Source organism: Capsella rubella, unplaced genomic scaffold (genome assembly GCF_000375325.1).
Source record: "Capsella rubella cultivar Monte Gargano unplaced genomic scaffold, Caprub1_0 scaffold_4, whole genome shotgun sequence".
Lineage (NCBI taxonomy): Eukaryota > Viridiplantae > Streptophyta > Magnoliopsida > Brassicales > Brassicaceae > Capsella > Capsella rubella.
This window is the reverse complement of record NW_006238920.1, coordinates 12,165,575-12,182,079: the sequence shown is the minus strand read 5'-3', so window position 1 is coordinate 12,182,079 and position 16,505 is coordinate 12,165,575. Positions and strand designations below refer to the sequence as shown.

Below are 16,505 nucleotides of genomic sequence, written 5' to 3'. Positions count from 1 at the left end.
AGATTAATAAGAGAAAAGTAAAAAGTTCTTTTGTGTGACTTAGAAAAGTACAAAGTTATTAAATAAAAATTTCAACAGTTTTGTTTTATATTTTAGATTCAACCTTATATTGTAAATTTCAACAGTTTTGTCTTATTACAGTCCAAATTTTGGTCATGTGAATTTTTATGTTATGTATTTCAAATTTAAATTATTGTTTTTTTTTTTTTTTTTTTTCCATTTATTCATAAAACTTGGTGGAATTTGTGGAACATAATTCGAAAATACTATCGAGGAGCGAAGCCAGCAAGGATCTGTTTTTACTTTTTAGAGAAAAGAGAGAGAGAGAAGATTCCTCCGACTTATGTTAGCGAGCGGCTCACTCTACTTTGTCCCCCCACCCCAACAAAAAAGCCGTTAGGGTTTATCTTAGCCACCGCCTTGCTCTCGCCGGAGGCCCACGGCGAAGCACGATTCTTCGATACAGCGTTTTATCAGCTCAGATTTCGTCCCCGCATAGCCAGAATTCGCGAAAGCTTACTTAGCTGAATAGAATTTAATCCTAATTTACGAGATATGGCGGAGGTGTCCATGGGAAGCAGCGGTAGCAGCACGGATCTGTCTCCCGAGGAAGAGCGAGTTTTCATCAGAGACATTGCTATTGCTGCTGAGGCTAACAGCAAAGAAGGCGATACATTTTATCTCATCACTCAGAGGTGTGCAAAATCTTTAATTTAGCTCGCTCTGCTCACTTGTACCTTTGTTGTTTACCACTTCATCATATTCCCAAGAGTTATATTTATCTCTTCGCCATTTTTTGACTTTGCTTTTCTTAGTTAGGGTTTAGGGATTGGGTTATTTTTATCAGTTCCCGAGACTAGTTTTGAGCGTTTTCAGAACGTTTTCCTAAGAACCGTCTTTTATGGTTACATAAAGCAGTGAGCTTAGATCTGATACTTACTGCTCATGCTGACTCATATTTATGTGTATTGTATAGATTGCAGCCATAAAGTTAGTAAGGGTTTGATTTTTCTCTTATGGTTCTTGTAATTTTGCTCAATGCCATCTTTGAGAACAGTTTCTCTGTTGTTACTCTTTCTGTCTAGATGGTGGCAAGAATGGATCGAATACGTGAACCAAGACCAACCATGCAACACAAATGATGGGTCTTCACTGTCAGAGCATTGTGACTCTGCTGGCTCGAGCACTCTAAAGAAGCCTTCTAGGATCGATAACTCTGATTTGATCTATGACTCTTCCCTGGAGGACCCAAGTAATACTAGTGAGATCATTGAAACACTTCAGGAAGGCCGCGACTATGTTTTGCTCCCTCAAGAAGTGTGGAATCAATTGCGTTCATGGTGAGTTTTAAGGGTAGCATAATGGAACATATATGAAACTATTCTTGTTTGGGCTACATGATTTCGATGTCTATTCAAGTGCGTTCGACTTTCTTGGTGACTTACCTATGTTATTGTTGGTTCAAGTTGATATTACGTACCGCAAGTGTCTGTAGCTCTACCAAGCTTATTTTGTATGCATCTGGTGTTATTTAGTTTTGTTTTGCTTAATATGAAACCTACAACCAGTTCCTTGGTTTTCTTATTTACTACAATATGGCTTTTTTTTCACCTTAAGTGATGATATAATTCATATGGATTGCTGCTTCTGTTTTACAAGGTACGGAGGTGGTCCAACTTTGGCGCGGAGAGTCATTAGCTCAGGTCTCTCTCAAACAGAGTTGGCTGTGGAGGTTTACCCTTTACGTCTTCAGCTACTTCTGATGCCGAAAAATGACCGCAGTGCCATAAGAATAAGCAAAAAGGTTCGTCCATTTTTTAGTTCTTTTTCTTCATGGTCCATTACTTTAAAGTTCCGAACTCATTTAGTCTGCTATTTCGTTGTACTATTAAAACTTTGTTGTGCAGGAAACAATCAGAGAGCTTCATCGAAGAGCCTGTGAAATTTTTGACCTCAATGCAGAGCATGTAAAGATCTGAAATCCCTATGTTATCAACCCATCATCCATTTCAATGATACTTTCTGTATTCTTTTCTTTCCCTTTCTCTTTCTTACATGAGCATTTTCCATCATTTAGGTACGCATTTGGGATTACTACGGCCACCAAAAATATTCTTTGATGAATGACTTAGATAAGACACTGGACGATGCTAACCTGCAAATGGATCAGGAAGTGAGTTCAGTTCTTTTTTAATTTCCATTTAAATGTTATCAGCTGGGAACTAGTAGTATGCTACTTGAACTTCTGTCATAATTTTCTGTCTTTCTGACATTGTTTCTGGGTATGCCAAGTTTGTTGTATATCTTTATGGCCAATTGCTGTGAGGACAGAATGGATGATGCATCATAGTTCTCTTTCTCCAATACTAAGTTAGCTGGAGTTCTGAAATTGCTATTAGGTTTTGGCTTTTGAATTTTTTTGACCATGAGGGCAACATTTGATAATGAAAAGTTAGTGCTTCAGTCCGATTGTTTAGCTAGCTTAAGCTTGAGGTTTTATATCTCTCTTAACGTTTATCTATTTTGGTATCCTAAAGGACTCATCTAGTCTCCCACTTAATTTGTATATGTCGTTTAACAACAGATTTTGGTGGAGGTGCTTGACATCAATGGTACATTATCAAGTGCTCACATTCAATCTGCTCAAGAGAATGGATTGGTGGATGAAGACTCTACTTCTATTCTCACTGAGCCTTCTAAATCAAGCTTGGCAGCTGCAGGAGGGTTCTCTTCAAGCAGGAATGCATTCAGAAGTGGTAGTGTAGAAGTTTCACAATCTTTTGATAGCACATACAGTGGCACTGGTGTCACCACAAGGGGATCCACAGCTGGCTTGACAGGGCTGCTAAATCTCGGCAATACTTGTTTCATGAATAGTGCCATACAGTGTCTGGTTCATACACCTGAGTTTGCTAGTTATTTTCAAGAAGATTATCATCAAGAAATAAATTGGCAAAATCCTCTTGGCATGGTTGTAAGTTCCTTGCTACTCATAAATTGATGGATCCATAAGTGTGTGCGTAGGTTTAAGTACATAGTGTATGCTTACATGATTTGTTCATTTTGTGTTTCCTATTGCATCTTTTGCTGTACTGCATGCTTGGAGTGTGCTTTAGTCCCAAACATTGTTGATAAGCTTAATCTTGCATACACGTGAAATAATGTTAAGACTATATAAGATATTTTATGTCACACTTAGATCAAAAGCTTTGTTTCTCTCTAAAATTATGAGTTGTTGATTTCAGATCAATACTTGACTGTATTTGAATCATTATGCACAGGGAGAATTAGCACTAGCATTTGGTGACTTACTCAGGAAGTTATGGGCACCTGGGCGCACACCAATTGCACCCCGTCCATTCAAAGCAAAACTTGCTCGCTTTGCTCCTCAATTTAGTGGGTACAATCAACATGATTCACAGGTTTGTCATACTAACCAGATATTTTATATTCGCTGTATTGCATTGCAGCTCAATGAATTAGGGGTTTCATCTTACAGGAGCTTTTAGCGTTTCTGCTAGATGGTCTCCATGAGGATCTAAATCGTGTTAAGCATAAACCATATATAAATTCTCGAGACGCAGATGGGCGCCGTGATGAAGAAGTTGCTGATGAGTTTTGGGCTAATCATATTGCTCGTAATGACTCAATAATCGTTGATGTTTGCCAGGTCAGATGTACATCTTTTAGAAAATCTAACGCTTTTCTGTGTATAAACGCATCTCTATGATATTGTGCATTAAAATTGATCATAGTATTATGGATTAGGCTTGCATTTAGTTTGACTCTATAACGTCTTGGAATCTGATTTATATCACTCCAATAATAGACACTATGAGTCACTCAAATTCCAGTCCCTTCTGCTTTTTAGTGGCTCTGTAGAAAGTAATTTATATCAAAAGAGTTAGGTTGTCCTAGTAAAAAATACTTCTCACAGAGACGCTGTGTTTAAATGGGTACATCAATTGTCTCTCTGTGCATATTGAATTTACTGTTGAGATTTTATGCTAATCTCGGTTGTGAGTAATAATACCATCCATCATATATCAGCTTTTCTATGGCATTCACTCGATTTGTAATTGATATTTAGCTTGTATTTAGACCCAGGGTATATTGTTATTTTTGGTTTAGTTTCAGTTTTTAAGTAATGTGCGAAACTCAATTCTTCTATTTTGTGTCTCACCTTACAGGGGCAATATAAGTCAACATTGGTTTGTCCAATCTGCAACAAAGTTTCTGTAACATTTGATCCCTTCATGTACCTGTCTTTGCCGCTTCAGTTCAACACAACACGAGCAATAACAGTCACAGTTTTTTCTTGTGATAAAACTCTCTTACCTTCCACAGTCACTGTCAATGTTTCAAAGCAGGGACGTTGCAGAGACTTGACTCAGGCAATAACAAGTGCTTGTTCCTTTAAGCAAAATGAAGAGCTGAAGCTTGCAGAGGTTTGTGGTTTCAAGTGCCTTTTTAGTAAGATTCAGGATTTTGGCTTTAGCTTAACTAAGTTTTATATGTTTTTGGCAGATTCGGAATAATTTTATCCATAGATTGTTTGAAGACCCTTTAATTCCATTGTCCACTATCAAAGACGATGATCACCTTGCTGCATACAAAGTCTTGAAATCTTCAGAAAATACAACTTTGCTTAGATTAGTACTCCGCCGTAGAGATCTGTAAGTTATATCTCAGTCTATATTGTATGAACTAATTCTGGGGATTACTTTGAGATTACAAGTTCCTCTTCTGTACTCGATATCTTTGGACGTCCTTTCTGACAACTTCTAACTTTCTTGTGGCCTTACTTCTTTATCCTTTGATCTCTGACCAATTTTTGAATGCTTGATGAATTCTGAGCTGAGGAAAGATCATATTTTATCATCTGTTTGCTCTCTTCTTTATCATCTTATTCTACCATGTTTCAGGAAAGCTGGGGAACGTGAAAGTACAGTACAGTTGAAACCCTGTGGAACGCCTCTTCTCTCATCAGCTTCACGAGGAGATTCGCTCACCAAAGGAAAAATCTTGTGCATCGTCCAGAATATGCTTTCACCTTTTCGGAGGGAAGAATCTGTAGGCAAAAAAGGAAATTCTGATTCTAGCATCCCTGAGAGAAGGTCTGCTCGATTTAATAATTCTGAGGAAGATGATAAAGTTGGTGGACTGAAAAAAGCTAAGAAAAGCAACTCCTCCGAATTGGGTGCTTCTAAATTATCCCTGCAACTCATTGATGAAAACAGTAAAACAATAAATCTGCCAGACGATGAAGCAGATGCAATTAAATTAACCTCATCAGCTACGGTAACTATATATTTAGATTGGACACCAGAACTCTCTAATATGTATGATATAACTTGCCTGGAGAGTTTGCCCGAAGTACTCAGATATGGACCTGCTACGAAGAAGGCTCGTTCAGAACCTCTTTCTTTATACGCATGTTTGGAAGCGTTTCTACGCGAAGAGCCTTTAGTGCCTGACGAAATGTGGTAAGCAGTATTTTCTCCTTATCCTTTTTTGTGGTAGATTCATTTTTACTGGTTTGTGGTTAATGTTGGACTACGCACTACTGAAAGATGATGAATGAAGAAATTGCTAGTGTTACTTCAGATCGAAGTTGGACACACTGTATTCCTGCAGTTAGATTTTAGCCTCTATCTTATAGTTAGTTGCTAAATCAATGAATGGTATCATTTTCTTTATTCTTCTTATGTAGGTTCTGTCCACAATGCAATGAAAGAAGGCAGGCAAGCAAAAAGCTTGATCTGTGGAGGCTTCCTGAGGTTTTAGTCATACATCTGAAGAGATTCTCATACAGCAGATCCATGAAGCACAAGTTGGAAACATTTGTTAACTTTCCGATTCATGACTTAGATTTAACAAAGTATGTAGCCAACAAAAACCTATCTCAACCACAACTGTATGAGCTCTATGCCTTGACCAACCATTATGGTGGTATGGGCAGCGGACACTACACTGCACATATCAAGGTCAGTTCAAACAACTTAACTTTATCAATCTGTTTCCACTTATGAGTTTCTTACTTCTTGTTAAATGATTGAATATGGTCTGCAGCTTTTGGACGACAATAGGTGGTATAACTTCGATGACAGCCATATATCACATATAAACGAAGATGATGTGAAGTCAGGTGCTGCTTATGTGCTCTTTTACAGGAGGAAGTCTGATGCAGGCGGCAAAATGAAATAGTCTACAGAAAACAACAATCACCGAGGTAACAAATATCAGTTTTTTGTTTTGTTTTATCTCTGAAAAAAACAACTTTAGTTAGATCTCTGAAACTTTGTGTGGACTTGCAGGTTCCAATAGTAATCTCTAGGCAGGTGTCGGCAACTTGGAACCCATAAAGAGTGACAATTAGGGTTAGATCTATTGTAAATTGGTGGAAGTTGGGTACTGAGTAGTTTAATTAACAGGGATGAATCTTGTCTCTTCTTGTCTCTCTCTCTCTCTCTCTTTCTCTCGGTTTCTGTATAGATGTATTTGGCATAAACCAGTTCTGTTATTGTCACTGATACTTACTCATCAGACTCGGTGTATTATTGTCACACTGACATGCTTTTAAATTAAGACAGATTTTGTTGCCCCTAATCTTGTATTATAAAATCTAGCTACAGATTTATAACAACAGGTTCGACAAATAAAAAACTGAATGCGGCTAAGTAAACGTTGTTGCATCAGTAATTGTAAATGGATGGCAATAACGATTTGAATTCTTCTTAACCCCTCCATCAGTCGCTGTTGTCATCATCACGACTCCAATTTCCATTCACACCGTAGGTATATTCATCCTAAGGTCAGAGTATTTGGGCAAGGAAGAACACAAAAACTGGTCTTTGTGTTCCAACTAGTGGTCCAAGGAAGATTAACACGCAAAACCGCTGGTCTTTTTTTTTCCTTTTTTTTTTTTTTTATATGGACCATATATATGATTATTATGATCATAATGTTTTGCAAATGTCGATAGGTATGATATGCAGCAGGGGATGCAGCGTCCCGTATATATCGGATTGTGTTAATAGTTAATACGGAGTATTATTATTATTTCCTTTTCCTTTTTTTACTTTTATTTTGTATCTCATTTTTTAATTTAAGACTCAAGAGTTGATATATATATATATCAAAATTAGGTTTCTCCTTCAAAGCCCTAATATCGATTTTTGGAGTTAAAAGTTAGTTTTATTTTTGGAAATTTGTGCAGAAGAGCTAAAAGAGATGCAGAGAAGAAGGGTGGATCTAAAACAAGCGAAGTCAGAGCAGGAGGAGTGTCAGATCATTCCCCAGGTCGTCTCTCTCAGAGATTTCGATCAGATTCAGGTATGAATACGCTTCCTTAATACGCACGTTTAATTTATGCAAATCGTAGCTTTGGTCTTTTTTTTGTCTCAATATATGGGTCGGTTTAGTTTGTATTGTATACTTGTATGTACTTGTTTTTGAGTTTGAATTTTTAACTTCTCTGTTGAAGATAAAGGATGGAGAAGGAGTGAACTCATTAGCATTGTTTCCAGCCGAAATTCGTGACAACATTGATCTCGTGATCGAGATTCTTATGAAATTGCCAACAAAGTTCCTGATGAGGTTCAAGTGCGTCTCAAAGCAGTGGTCATCCCTCATATTTTGTCGATATTTTTGCAAACGTTTGTTTACTACGGTCAGACGAAGACAACCACGCCTGTACATGTGCTTAGTGGATGGCGCAAGCGAGGACCGTGTACTTCTATCAACATCATCACCAATTCCAGACAACACAGCTTGTTTTGTGGTTGTCGAGCAAGAGTTGAGCATCCCAGGGATGGGAGGCTTATTCTTGAACGTAGTTCATGGCTTGATGTGTTTCTCCCGTGGTGACAAGGTGTGTATCTATAACCCCAGCACCAAACAACTCTTGACATTACCCAAGGTAAAATCAGACATTGTAGCTGAACAAGGTCAAAAGAAGCGTCATACCCAGTATTATATAGGACACGACCCTGTTAGTGGTCAGTACAAACTAGTCTGCACTGTTGGGGTATGCGCGCGAAAGCCATGTTTGGGTAATCTGAAGTCAGAGCACTGGGTCTTCGCACTAGAATCTGGAAGTTCGTGGAGAAAGGTTGTTACACTGGAAAACTATCGTCATCATGCCCCTTCCCCGCTAGGACGGTCTACCAGTGGATCAGTAGTACGTTATATGGCTTGGCCTGATAATTATCATTGTGTGGTTGTGAGTTTCGACATTAGGTCTGAAAAGTTTACTATCATCCCAGTACCTAGGGAGATGGCCGATGATGAGGCTGTGTCTGCAGTTACGATGAGGGCTGATCTTATAGAGTATGGTGGGAAGATAGCAATTTTCCATCACACTTACCTTAAAGACGAGGGTTCATCGGATTTATGGGTTTTGGAAGACGTTGGGAAGAATGAATGGTCGAAGAAGACTATGGTTTTGCAGCCATGTCAAAGGCATTTAGTCGAAGACATTGGATTGATCGTAAGGGGTACAACTCAAGACGGCAAGGTAATCTTGGCACCGTGGAAGATGCATTCCCGATTCTACATTCTGTATTACGACTTGGAAAGCAATGACTTGAGAAAGGTTGAAATCAAAGGAGTACCACGCATGTGGCTTGATAGAGAAGAATGCTATCTTGACTTGAATTATATGGGTGATAGTGAGGGCTTCATTTACTTGGAAACTTGACCAAGACTCTTTTGAATTTTTTTTTTTAATTTTTTTGTGTGTTTTGTTTGTCTAGCTTATTAAGAATACAATTAAGTACTTTATTGATATTTCTAATTACTTTAAAATAAACTATATAACATGCTCTTGATATTATTGGTCTCCTACTTAAATGCTTTGTTTCAAGCAGTCGCATATTGGAGAGGATAGTCTTTTTTTTTGTGTGTAGAAGTTTGGAATTAGCAAAAAAAAAATTAAACGTTATATACATTCTCTTTCATTAACAGCCCAACGTGCTCCGTCCCCTAAACTAACATATCCATACTCACTTCAGAACTCATTTAGCTAGTTAAAGACACGTAGGAATATAGGATACGAGAAATAACCTAATGAATAACCAAATCAGTCTTCTCCCCTCAGTGATCTTCATTCTTCAAAACCATAGACCGGGAGATAAAGAACTCCATCACTGCAAGACAACTCAAGAAGCGTTTCAAAAGGCTTATGAGTATGTGGTTGAACTAGCTCTGTTTATCTTAGCTGCTCTATTGTCTTCTTGTTTCCCCTTTTTTTTTTTTTTGCCAAGAATTCAATGTAATAGGTTGTAAAACCAACTCTTCATCTATATGATATTTGCAATTTAGCAAAAATATATATAGAAAACTAGTACCTTTGGGCTATTTTGTACATCTATATGCTTTTAAAATAATAATAATAATAATAATAATAATATGCAGCAGCATTCTTGTTAAAGCTATATAATAGGAAAGAAATTAAAAAGTTGAGATGATAGCAAATTGCTCAAATGCCATTTTCATGAAAAGATAACAAAATGAAAAAAGATGAAAGAAAGACATGAACTTTGGGGATGACCCAAAAAGTTTGTGTGTGGAAATGAAATTGCTGGAGGGTGATTAGATGACCATTTTGATTTGTTGCCCTCTTTTTTTCCCCATTACTCTTTGGTACCCAAATACGCACCCACACTTTTGACCCTCACCCACTTTCTCTATTTTTTTCTCTAATCACAATCATGCGTTGCTTTCATATATTTTTCTTTTTTATATATAAAAAAACGAGCACCCCCTCAAACATTTATAATCTTCGAGTTTAATTCATATATGTCGGCTACTTATAATGTCTGTACATATATAGACACACAAGTTTTGTATTCATATTTCTAGTCCAAACATTTTAAATTATAAATTAAACTAGATATCTCTTATACTTTACTTTTTTTAAAAAATATCTCTTATACTAATACACAAATCAATTGAGTCCCGAAATCTACAATCGAGCTATATATGTATCATGTACAATTATAATAGTATAAGAAATCCTACGTACGTACATATCCTATTATTTGAGTATATATATGAGCATGAGCTAGTAATGTAGTAATTTAAACGAGCACTGAGTCAAGATCAAAAGGAAAACGCTATGGTAAACTGGTTATAAGAATTGCTGTCCAAAAAAAAAAAAATTGGTTACAGTATAAGAATTTTAGATAGAAATGTATGTGGAGATAAGACGTCCGACACGGTGCATGGTTCACCTCGTCGCATCGATTCTAGTTTGGTAGAAATGTGTGAATAATATTGAAAACTTAAAAGTGATTTAATTAGATTTACGAATGTTGTAATTTTTTTACGCAAATAATGAAAAGTGAGATACATATGCCAGATTTTGTCAGAAGGATTTTTGTGTAAGCATATATTTCCCAATCGCGCGCAGAGACGTAAAATATTCGATTCGGTAACTCTATCGTAATGTGTTGACACCTGTACGTCTCTGACACTAGGACTATGATTTACGTGGAATCCACACATCCATACTCACCATGACACACACAAAGTGCACCTTTTTTCATCTATTTTGATTTTTATTTAACTTTAAAGTTTTACACGAAAGGATATGCTAATTTTTTTTAGCCACATAACTATAATATTAGTATGCAGGTGTATGTAAACATCACTAATTAACTGGTGAAAAACAAAAAAGATCGATCATAGTCTGGCATAAATAAGTATTGGTAAAAAAAAAAAAAAAGTTATTGGTGATAAAAATTAACTAAAAATTCTACATGAAAGTGTAAGAATTTGTAATGCTATTTTAATCTTCTTTTTTTTTTCAAAAGCATTCCATTAGTACTGTTAAGATTTAGTAAATTAGAATTCTTTCTTTTACATCTCAAATTATTTTTTCTTGTCAACGTAACACGAATTAGAATTCTGCATATTATTCTTATTAAAACAAAGTTGACCAAAAAAAATACACACTAAAGATTATGGAATACAAGTGAGACATCTCCTCTATTTGGATAAGTGTATCGAATTTTTAACTAGTAGCATGATGGATAGTATAGTAGAAACTTCAAATAAAAACAATAAATATTGTGAGATATATGTGTTACCGATAGAATCATTAAACCTTTTCTGATTAGTTTAACATGAATAATTGCATATAATTGCTCTATGCTCTAACCATGCATATCAATAAAGACATGCGACCTAATAAAATACAAATGAATCTATCTATCTAATTCATCAAATTAAAACTTTTAAGATACGAATTTCTACACAAACCTTCCCCAACTAGGTAAAGTAGCCACTATTGTCTCTTAAAGTGACATTAATGCATATTCTACAAAAGATAATGGATGCCCAACTATATATTATAAAAAACATAAGTGAAGCATTTTGAGACATAAAGGATGCAATATCTAGGGTTTTATTAATCAAACAAAAGAATCCAATGAGTTATGTGGTGAGCTTTTCTTCACCCATTTTATTTTAGTATATTATGTGGTTTACATTTCGGATAAGCAATTATATGCAGATTGACATCTACGCAAATATGTATAGCTAGATTTATGTGCAAGACATATATACAACATGCACTCTGACTTTGTTGGACTACATTTTTTTTTTAGTAAGAGTTGGTAAATTTAATCAATTAAAAAGGAATAAGTATATGTTATATCGTATAATTACTTTTCTTATAAGGACACAATAATAACTACTTAAATTTCCAAAACGTTTTAATTAATATACGTACATGTATAACAGTGACATAAACTAATGATGAGACAAAACCATCTAATTTTGTGATTTAATTTGTTTAATCAGTAGTACGCAAATCACACGAATTCTCAAACTTAATTAATCCGTAACGCATTTGATGACACAGTCACACAAAGACAAACCATCGAAACTGTGTCTGTGTTAATCGTGCACATTTGATTTTATTGTATTTATTTATTCATTGTCATTGAAATAAGAGAAATAATTGCTAGAAACTAGATTATATACACGTAACTCTCTTTATATATATGTAGCATTGCATGTCCTTTTCCGATTATAACGAGTTATTGTTTGTAAAATGAGCCGACTTCAAACGGAGAAAATGATTTTTAGATGATTTATTTGGAACTTTTAATATTCAATTATTCCCGCTAGAGATATATCTGAAAGATACATATAACAAAGAGAGAGTGTCACAATTCTTCGAAAACTTTATCGAAACAAAAAAGAGACAGTGAAGAAGACATTTGAAAATTTTAACCACTACATTGTTTTTCATAAATCAACATAATTTCTTCTCTGTTAGAAGACATTTTTCTTTTATATTATGAATTTTCTTGTGTAACATAGTAAGGGCACCATTGGTGGTATCTTAAAATGCTAAGATACCACAATTTTACAAAAGAAAGATCTTATATTAAATCTTTTCTTTGCAAAATTCTAAGATACCCCTATAATGTTGGTCTAAGTTTTTTGGATAGAACAATTGAAAGGTATATGAAGCGCCCAAAACAGAAATTCCAAGATTTTCTAGTTCTAATATACATGTTCTGGTTCATTTTTTTTTTCCATGGTAAATTTCTGATTCACTTTAACCACATATATATATATATAACTCTATATTTGTTAAGTAGGTCTAAATATCTGTTTTTTTTTTTTTTTTGGTGGAGATTGAAATCGATAATAGACAAGACATGTAACACATATTTTGTCCACCTTGATATTTTTTTTTTTTTTTTTTTTTTTGTCAATTTGTCCACCTTGAATATTTCAACTTATAATGTTAGTTTTTGAGATATGGGGTCCCAAGGTACGTAGGATTGAACCCAAATTGTTTAACTGTTGCTGCGAGGACGTGGGACTCAATCTGTCCACTTATGTTTCTTTCATTGATTTAAGATCTGGATGATTTGTGACCATGAGTCTTAAGCTGAGTAGGAATTATTAGGATTAGAAGTGGACATGCGTCACATTCCATACGTATATAACCCCATTTTCTCATTGCCATGACCATGAGTTAAATCCTTTTTTTTTTCTTTTTCAGTGGTTGGTCGGTCGAGTTGTCAAATTTCTACTATACATTAACCAAAAAAATATGCTACTATGATGATGAGGAGAGTCATGAGACGTAGACCACATATGTATATCACAACCTACCCATATAGACTCAGAATCGTAAATATCTTCTTGTAGTTTCCAGACTTCTCTTAATTAATTTCTAACCCAAAAAAAAAAAAAAAACTTCCTAACTCCTTTCATGATTGAGTGTGTGTTGCAATAGGCTAGTTCACTCTTTGTGGGTTTATAGACAAGTCCGCCGTTAAGATACAAGAAAACAAACGGAATTTTTTTTCTGACTCTGATGGGTTTGGTCACATATTAAAAAACGACAAATTCGATATGACTCTAGTTTTTCCAGATCCGACCTAATAAAACTGGATAGAGATTAAATGTTCTACAAACTTTTTATAGTTCAGTACAAATTCCATAACATTATTCCCTATTTCTCCCATTCATAGATTACAACAAGAAGCTAGTTTTGATCGTTTTCATTGCTAGGAAATGAGGTGAAATTAGTTACCTACTTAATCACACTTTTCATCAAGTTTTTTTAGTAGCCACAAGTTTTATTTAACCTAATATGATTGGTTTCACGATGTCATATAAACCGAATATAATATACATGTAGAATGTTTTATCCACTTACTTTAAGATAATGAATTCATGACAACCAATTGTTATGCCGAATCAAACCTGAATAATTAACGCTAACGTCACTTTAAAAATTTAGGAAAAAAAAAGAAAAGAAAAAAAAGAAATACAAAGGAAGAAAGCAAAAAACACTGAACAAATCCGAATAATATGCTATAAATACAAAGAACCTCTCACCACTTGGTTCTTAGGAAAAAGCACATTCTCTTAAGTGTTTCTCTCCTCTCTATTCCTAACACATTTCTCTTATACATATACAAACACTAATTTCACAATTCTTTTCTAATCATCAAAACCTACAATAACTCCAAAACTTTTGATTTTTTTTTTGTTTGTCCCAAAATCAAAAACAAAAACAAAAAAATATTTGAGATGGGACTAAGGATGTCAGAATCAGCTAAACCTTACTTTGCAATGGTCTGCCTTCAGTTCGGATACGCAGGTATGAACTTAGTAACTAAAGCCGTCCTTGACCGTGGTATGAGCCATTACGTTCTTGTTGCATACCGCAACGCTTTTGCCACTGCCGCTATCGCACCCTTTGCTCTTCTCTCCGAAAGGTACATACATGCAATTTTTTTTCCTAGAGATATCGATTCTCTAAAACAATAATTTTTTTCATTATTATTTTTAGCGTTTTAGTAATATATACACTATGAATTGGCGATTTTTGCAGGAAAGTGAGGTCAAAAATGACGTTTCCAATATTCATGCGAATATTTCTTCTTGCTCTTCTCGGGTTAGTAGTTTAGTTGGACCATTGATGACATCTAGAGATTTTGTTTCAATTATATTCAAGGCTAGCTAACATAGAAGGGTTTGATTCTAACAGGCCAGTGATTGATCAAAACTTATACTACATCGGTCTGAAACTCACTTCACCTACGTTTTCCTCCGCCGTGAGCAACATCGTGCCTGCGCTTACCATCATCCTTGCCACTATCTTCAGGTACATACAAAAGCAACGTTTTTATTATTTAAGTTTAACCAAAGAAATTAAACAAATGTTTATAATATTATATTTTGGTACGTGGATATGCACCAAATCAAAAGTAATGTATAGTGCAATTAGTGCATGACGATGTCATAAAATTTATGAGATACTGATATATGTTTTGAATGTACATATTTTATTTTAAAGAATGGAGAAAGTGGAGATGAGGAAAGTAAGATGCCTAGTAAAAGTGATGGGTACTTTAGTGACAGTCGTTGGATCCATATTGATGATATTCTACAAAGGTCCTTTCATCAATATCTTCCGATCTCACCTCACCACCGTCTCTTCGCCGCCCACGACTGACTATCTTAAGGCCGCCGTCTTCCTACTAATCGCCTCCCTCTCATGGGCTTCGTTCTTCGTTCTTCAGGTATATATATATTAATATATACCAATTACTGATCCAGTCTTAAAATAAAATTTTATTGTGCATGCATTAGATTATAGATGTATTATTATAAACGCCCAAGTATTAAAAATAAAAACGTTTTAAATTATTGTAGGTATAAAAGGATTTTAAATTTTCATGTTATATATATATATATTTAATTGATTAGGTTAACTGTATCTGAAATAGTTAATAGTTATAAAAATATGCTTAACAGTAAAACTGAACATGATTCGAAAAATTCACTTTTTGTGTGACTTTTTTTTTTCATAGCTAAAAATTTTGATCTAACGAATTAGACTGACGTTATATTTATGTTAGGCTGCGACTTTGAAGCAATACTCAGCCCATCTCTCGTTATCAACAATGGTGTGTTTCATGGGAACGTTACAGTCTTTAGCCTTGACCTTCATAATGGAACACAATCCTTCTGCTTTGAACATCGGTTTTGACATGAACCTTCTCGCTTCAGCCTATGCGGTCCGTCCTTAATTTCATGCCACTTTTGCATACAACACAGATTATATTACAAAATACTGATACTTATAGGGTGATTTGGTAACGATTACAGGGAATAATGTCGTCGAGCATAGCTTACTACGTTCAAGGACTTATGATGCAGCGAAAAGGACCGGTATTTGTCACTGCTTTTAACCCTCTCGTCGTCGTCATTGTCTCCATCATGAGCTTCTTCGTTCTCGGCCAAGGAATTTACCTTGGAGGGTACGTTAACAACAACCGGTTTATTATGATACATACTCGGTTTAGTCTTGGCTTTTGTCATGTTTTGTTCATTAACTAAACCGGTATTTTTTTATTCAGGATTATTGGAGTGGTTGTTTTGACGGTGGGAGTATACGCCGTGTTATGGGGCAAACATGTCGATGATGACGGCGAAGAAACACACCATCAGGAAGATCATAATGTCTTAGAAGCCGTCAAGTGTTGTAGTGGCAATAATGGTCTAACGATAATGCCGAAAATAGACGAAGCTGATGAGGAGGATGTAGAAACCGGAAAAGTTGCGGCGGAGCCGGTTCCCGGAGTGGTCGTGTTGGTTTTTTGTAGTGAAAATGTGGATAAACGTTTCACGACCTGATTAGATGGGTTTTTTTTTTTTTTTAGAGGCAAAAATAGGGGGAGAAAGAAAGAGTAACTTGTTTTTTTTTTATACTAGTAAGTTTGAATTCATATCCCCTGCTTCAATAGTTTTCTATACTTTTTTTTTTTTTTTTATCTAATAGTTTTGGGTTTCTTATACTGTAACCAAGGATTCACTGTAACATCGATTTTGATCGTTGACTAAGCTATTATGTGTATTAACCCCGTGTGAAAACACCACAGCTTCTTCTTACATACAAAAGACAATGGGGAATGCACATTCTCTGTTTTTTCTTTTTTTTTGTTATACAGATAGTGTTTCTT

At 35.2% G+C, this 16,505-nt stretch overlaps 3 protein-coding genes across 3 annotated transcripts; all 3 read left to right on the top strand.

The window, feature by feature from the left end:
* The first annotated feature begins 254 nt into the window (after positions 1 to 254).
* On the top strand, positions 255 to 6,609 carry LOC17890412 (ubiquitin carboxyl-terminal hydrolase 5). The gene is made up of 14 exons (XM_006296248.2): positions 255 to 695; positions 1,086 to 1,340; positions 1,660 to 1,804; positions 1,908 to 1,967; positions 2,078 to 2,173; positions 2,585 to 2,974; positions 3,282 to 3,422; positions 3,500 to 3,670; positions 4,191 to 4,448; positions 4,528 to 4,676; positions 4,926 to 5,486; positions 5,714 to 5,987; positions 6,073 to 6,232; positions 6,318 to 6,609. The coding sequence occupies exons 1-13, from the start codon at positions 556 to 558 to the stop codon at positions 6,205 to 6,207; spliced, it is 2,775 nt and encodes a 924-aa protein (XP_006296310.1). The 5' UTR covers positions 255 to 555; the 3' UTR covers positions 6,208 to 6,232; positions 6,318 to 6,609.
* Positions 6,610 to 7,233: 624 nt separating this feature from the next.
* Positions 7,234 to 8,701, top strand: LOC111831201 (F-box/LRR-repeat protein At2g40920-like). The gene is made up of 2 exons (XM_023785043.1): positions 7,234 to 7,335; positions 7,487 to 8,701. Exons 1-2 carry the CDS (start codon positions 7,234 to 7,236, stop codon positions 8,699 to 8,701), a joined length of 1,317 nt encoding a protein of 438 aa, XP_023640811.1.
* Positions 8,702 to 13,887: 5,186 nt separating this feature from the next.
* On the top strand, positions 13,888 to 16,505 carry LOC17888547 (WAT1-related protein At2g40900). Its single transcript, XM_006294297.2, has 7 exons — positions 13,888 to 14,255; positions 14,372 to 14,434; positions 14,528 to 14,644; positions 14,837 to 15,062; positions 15,402 to 15,560; positions 15,652 to 15,803; positions 15,903 to 16,505. Exons 1-7 carry the CDS (start codon positions 14,068 to 14,070, stop codon positions 16,177 to 16,179), a joined length of 1,182 nt encoding a protein of 393 aa, XP_006294359.1. The 5' UTR covers positions 13,888 to 14,067; the 3' UTR covers positions 16,180 to 16,505.

Bases quoted from the DNA above. Each gene is read 5' to 3' on its own strand.
- LOC17890412 (XM_006296248.2), top strand. From the start codon at position 556: ATGGCGGAGGTGTCCATGGGAAGCAGCGGTAGCAGCACGGATCTGTCT. The intron at 3,423-3,499 runs GTTTGTCATACT...TTCATCTTACAG, and splicing joins ACAATCAACATGATTCACAG to GAGCTTTTAGCGTTTCTGCT. The intron at 5,988-6,072 runs GTCAGTTCAAAC...TATGGTCTGCAG, and splicing joins ACTACACTGCACATATCAAG to CTTTTGGACGACAATAGGTG.
- LOC111831201 (XM_023785043.1), top strand. From the start codon at position 7,234: ATGCAGAGAAGAAGGGTGGATCTAAAACAAGCGAAGTCAGAGCAGGAG. The intron at 7,336-7,486 runs GTATGAATACGC...TCTCTGTTGAAG, and splicing joins GAGATTTCGATCAGATTCAG to ATAAAGGATGGAGAAGGAGT.
- LOC17888547 (XM_006294297.2), top strand. From the start codon at position 14,068: ATGGGACTAAGGATGTCAGAATCAGCTAAACCTTACTTTGCAATGGTC. The intron at 14,256-14,371 runs GTACATACATGC...CGATTTTTGCAG, and splicing joins TTTGCTCTTCTCTCCGAAAG to GAAAGTGAGGTCAAAAATGA. The intron at 14,645-14,836 runs GTACATACAAAA...TTTATTTTAAAG, and splicing joins ATCCTTGCCACTATCTTCAG to AATGGAGAAAGTGGAGATGA.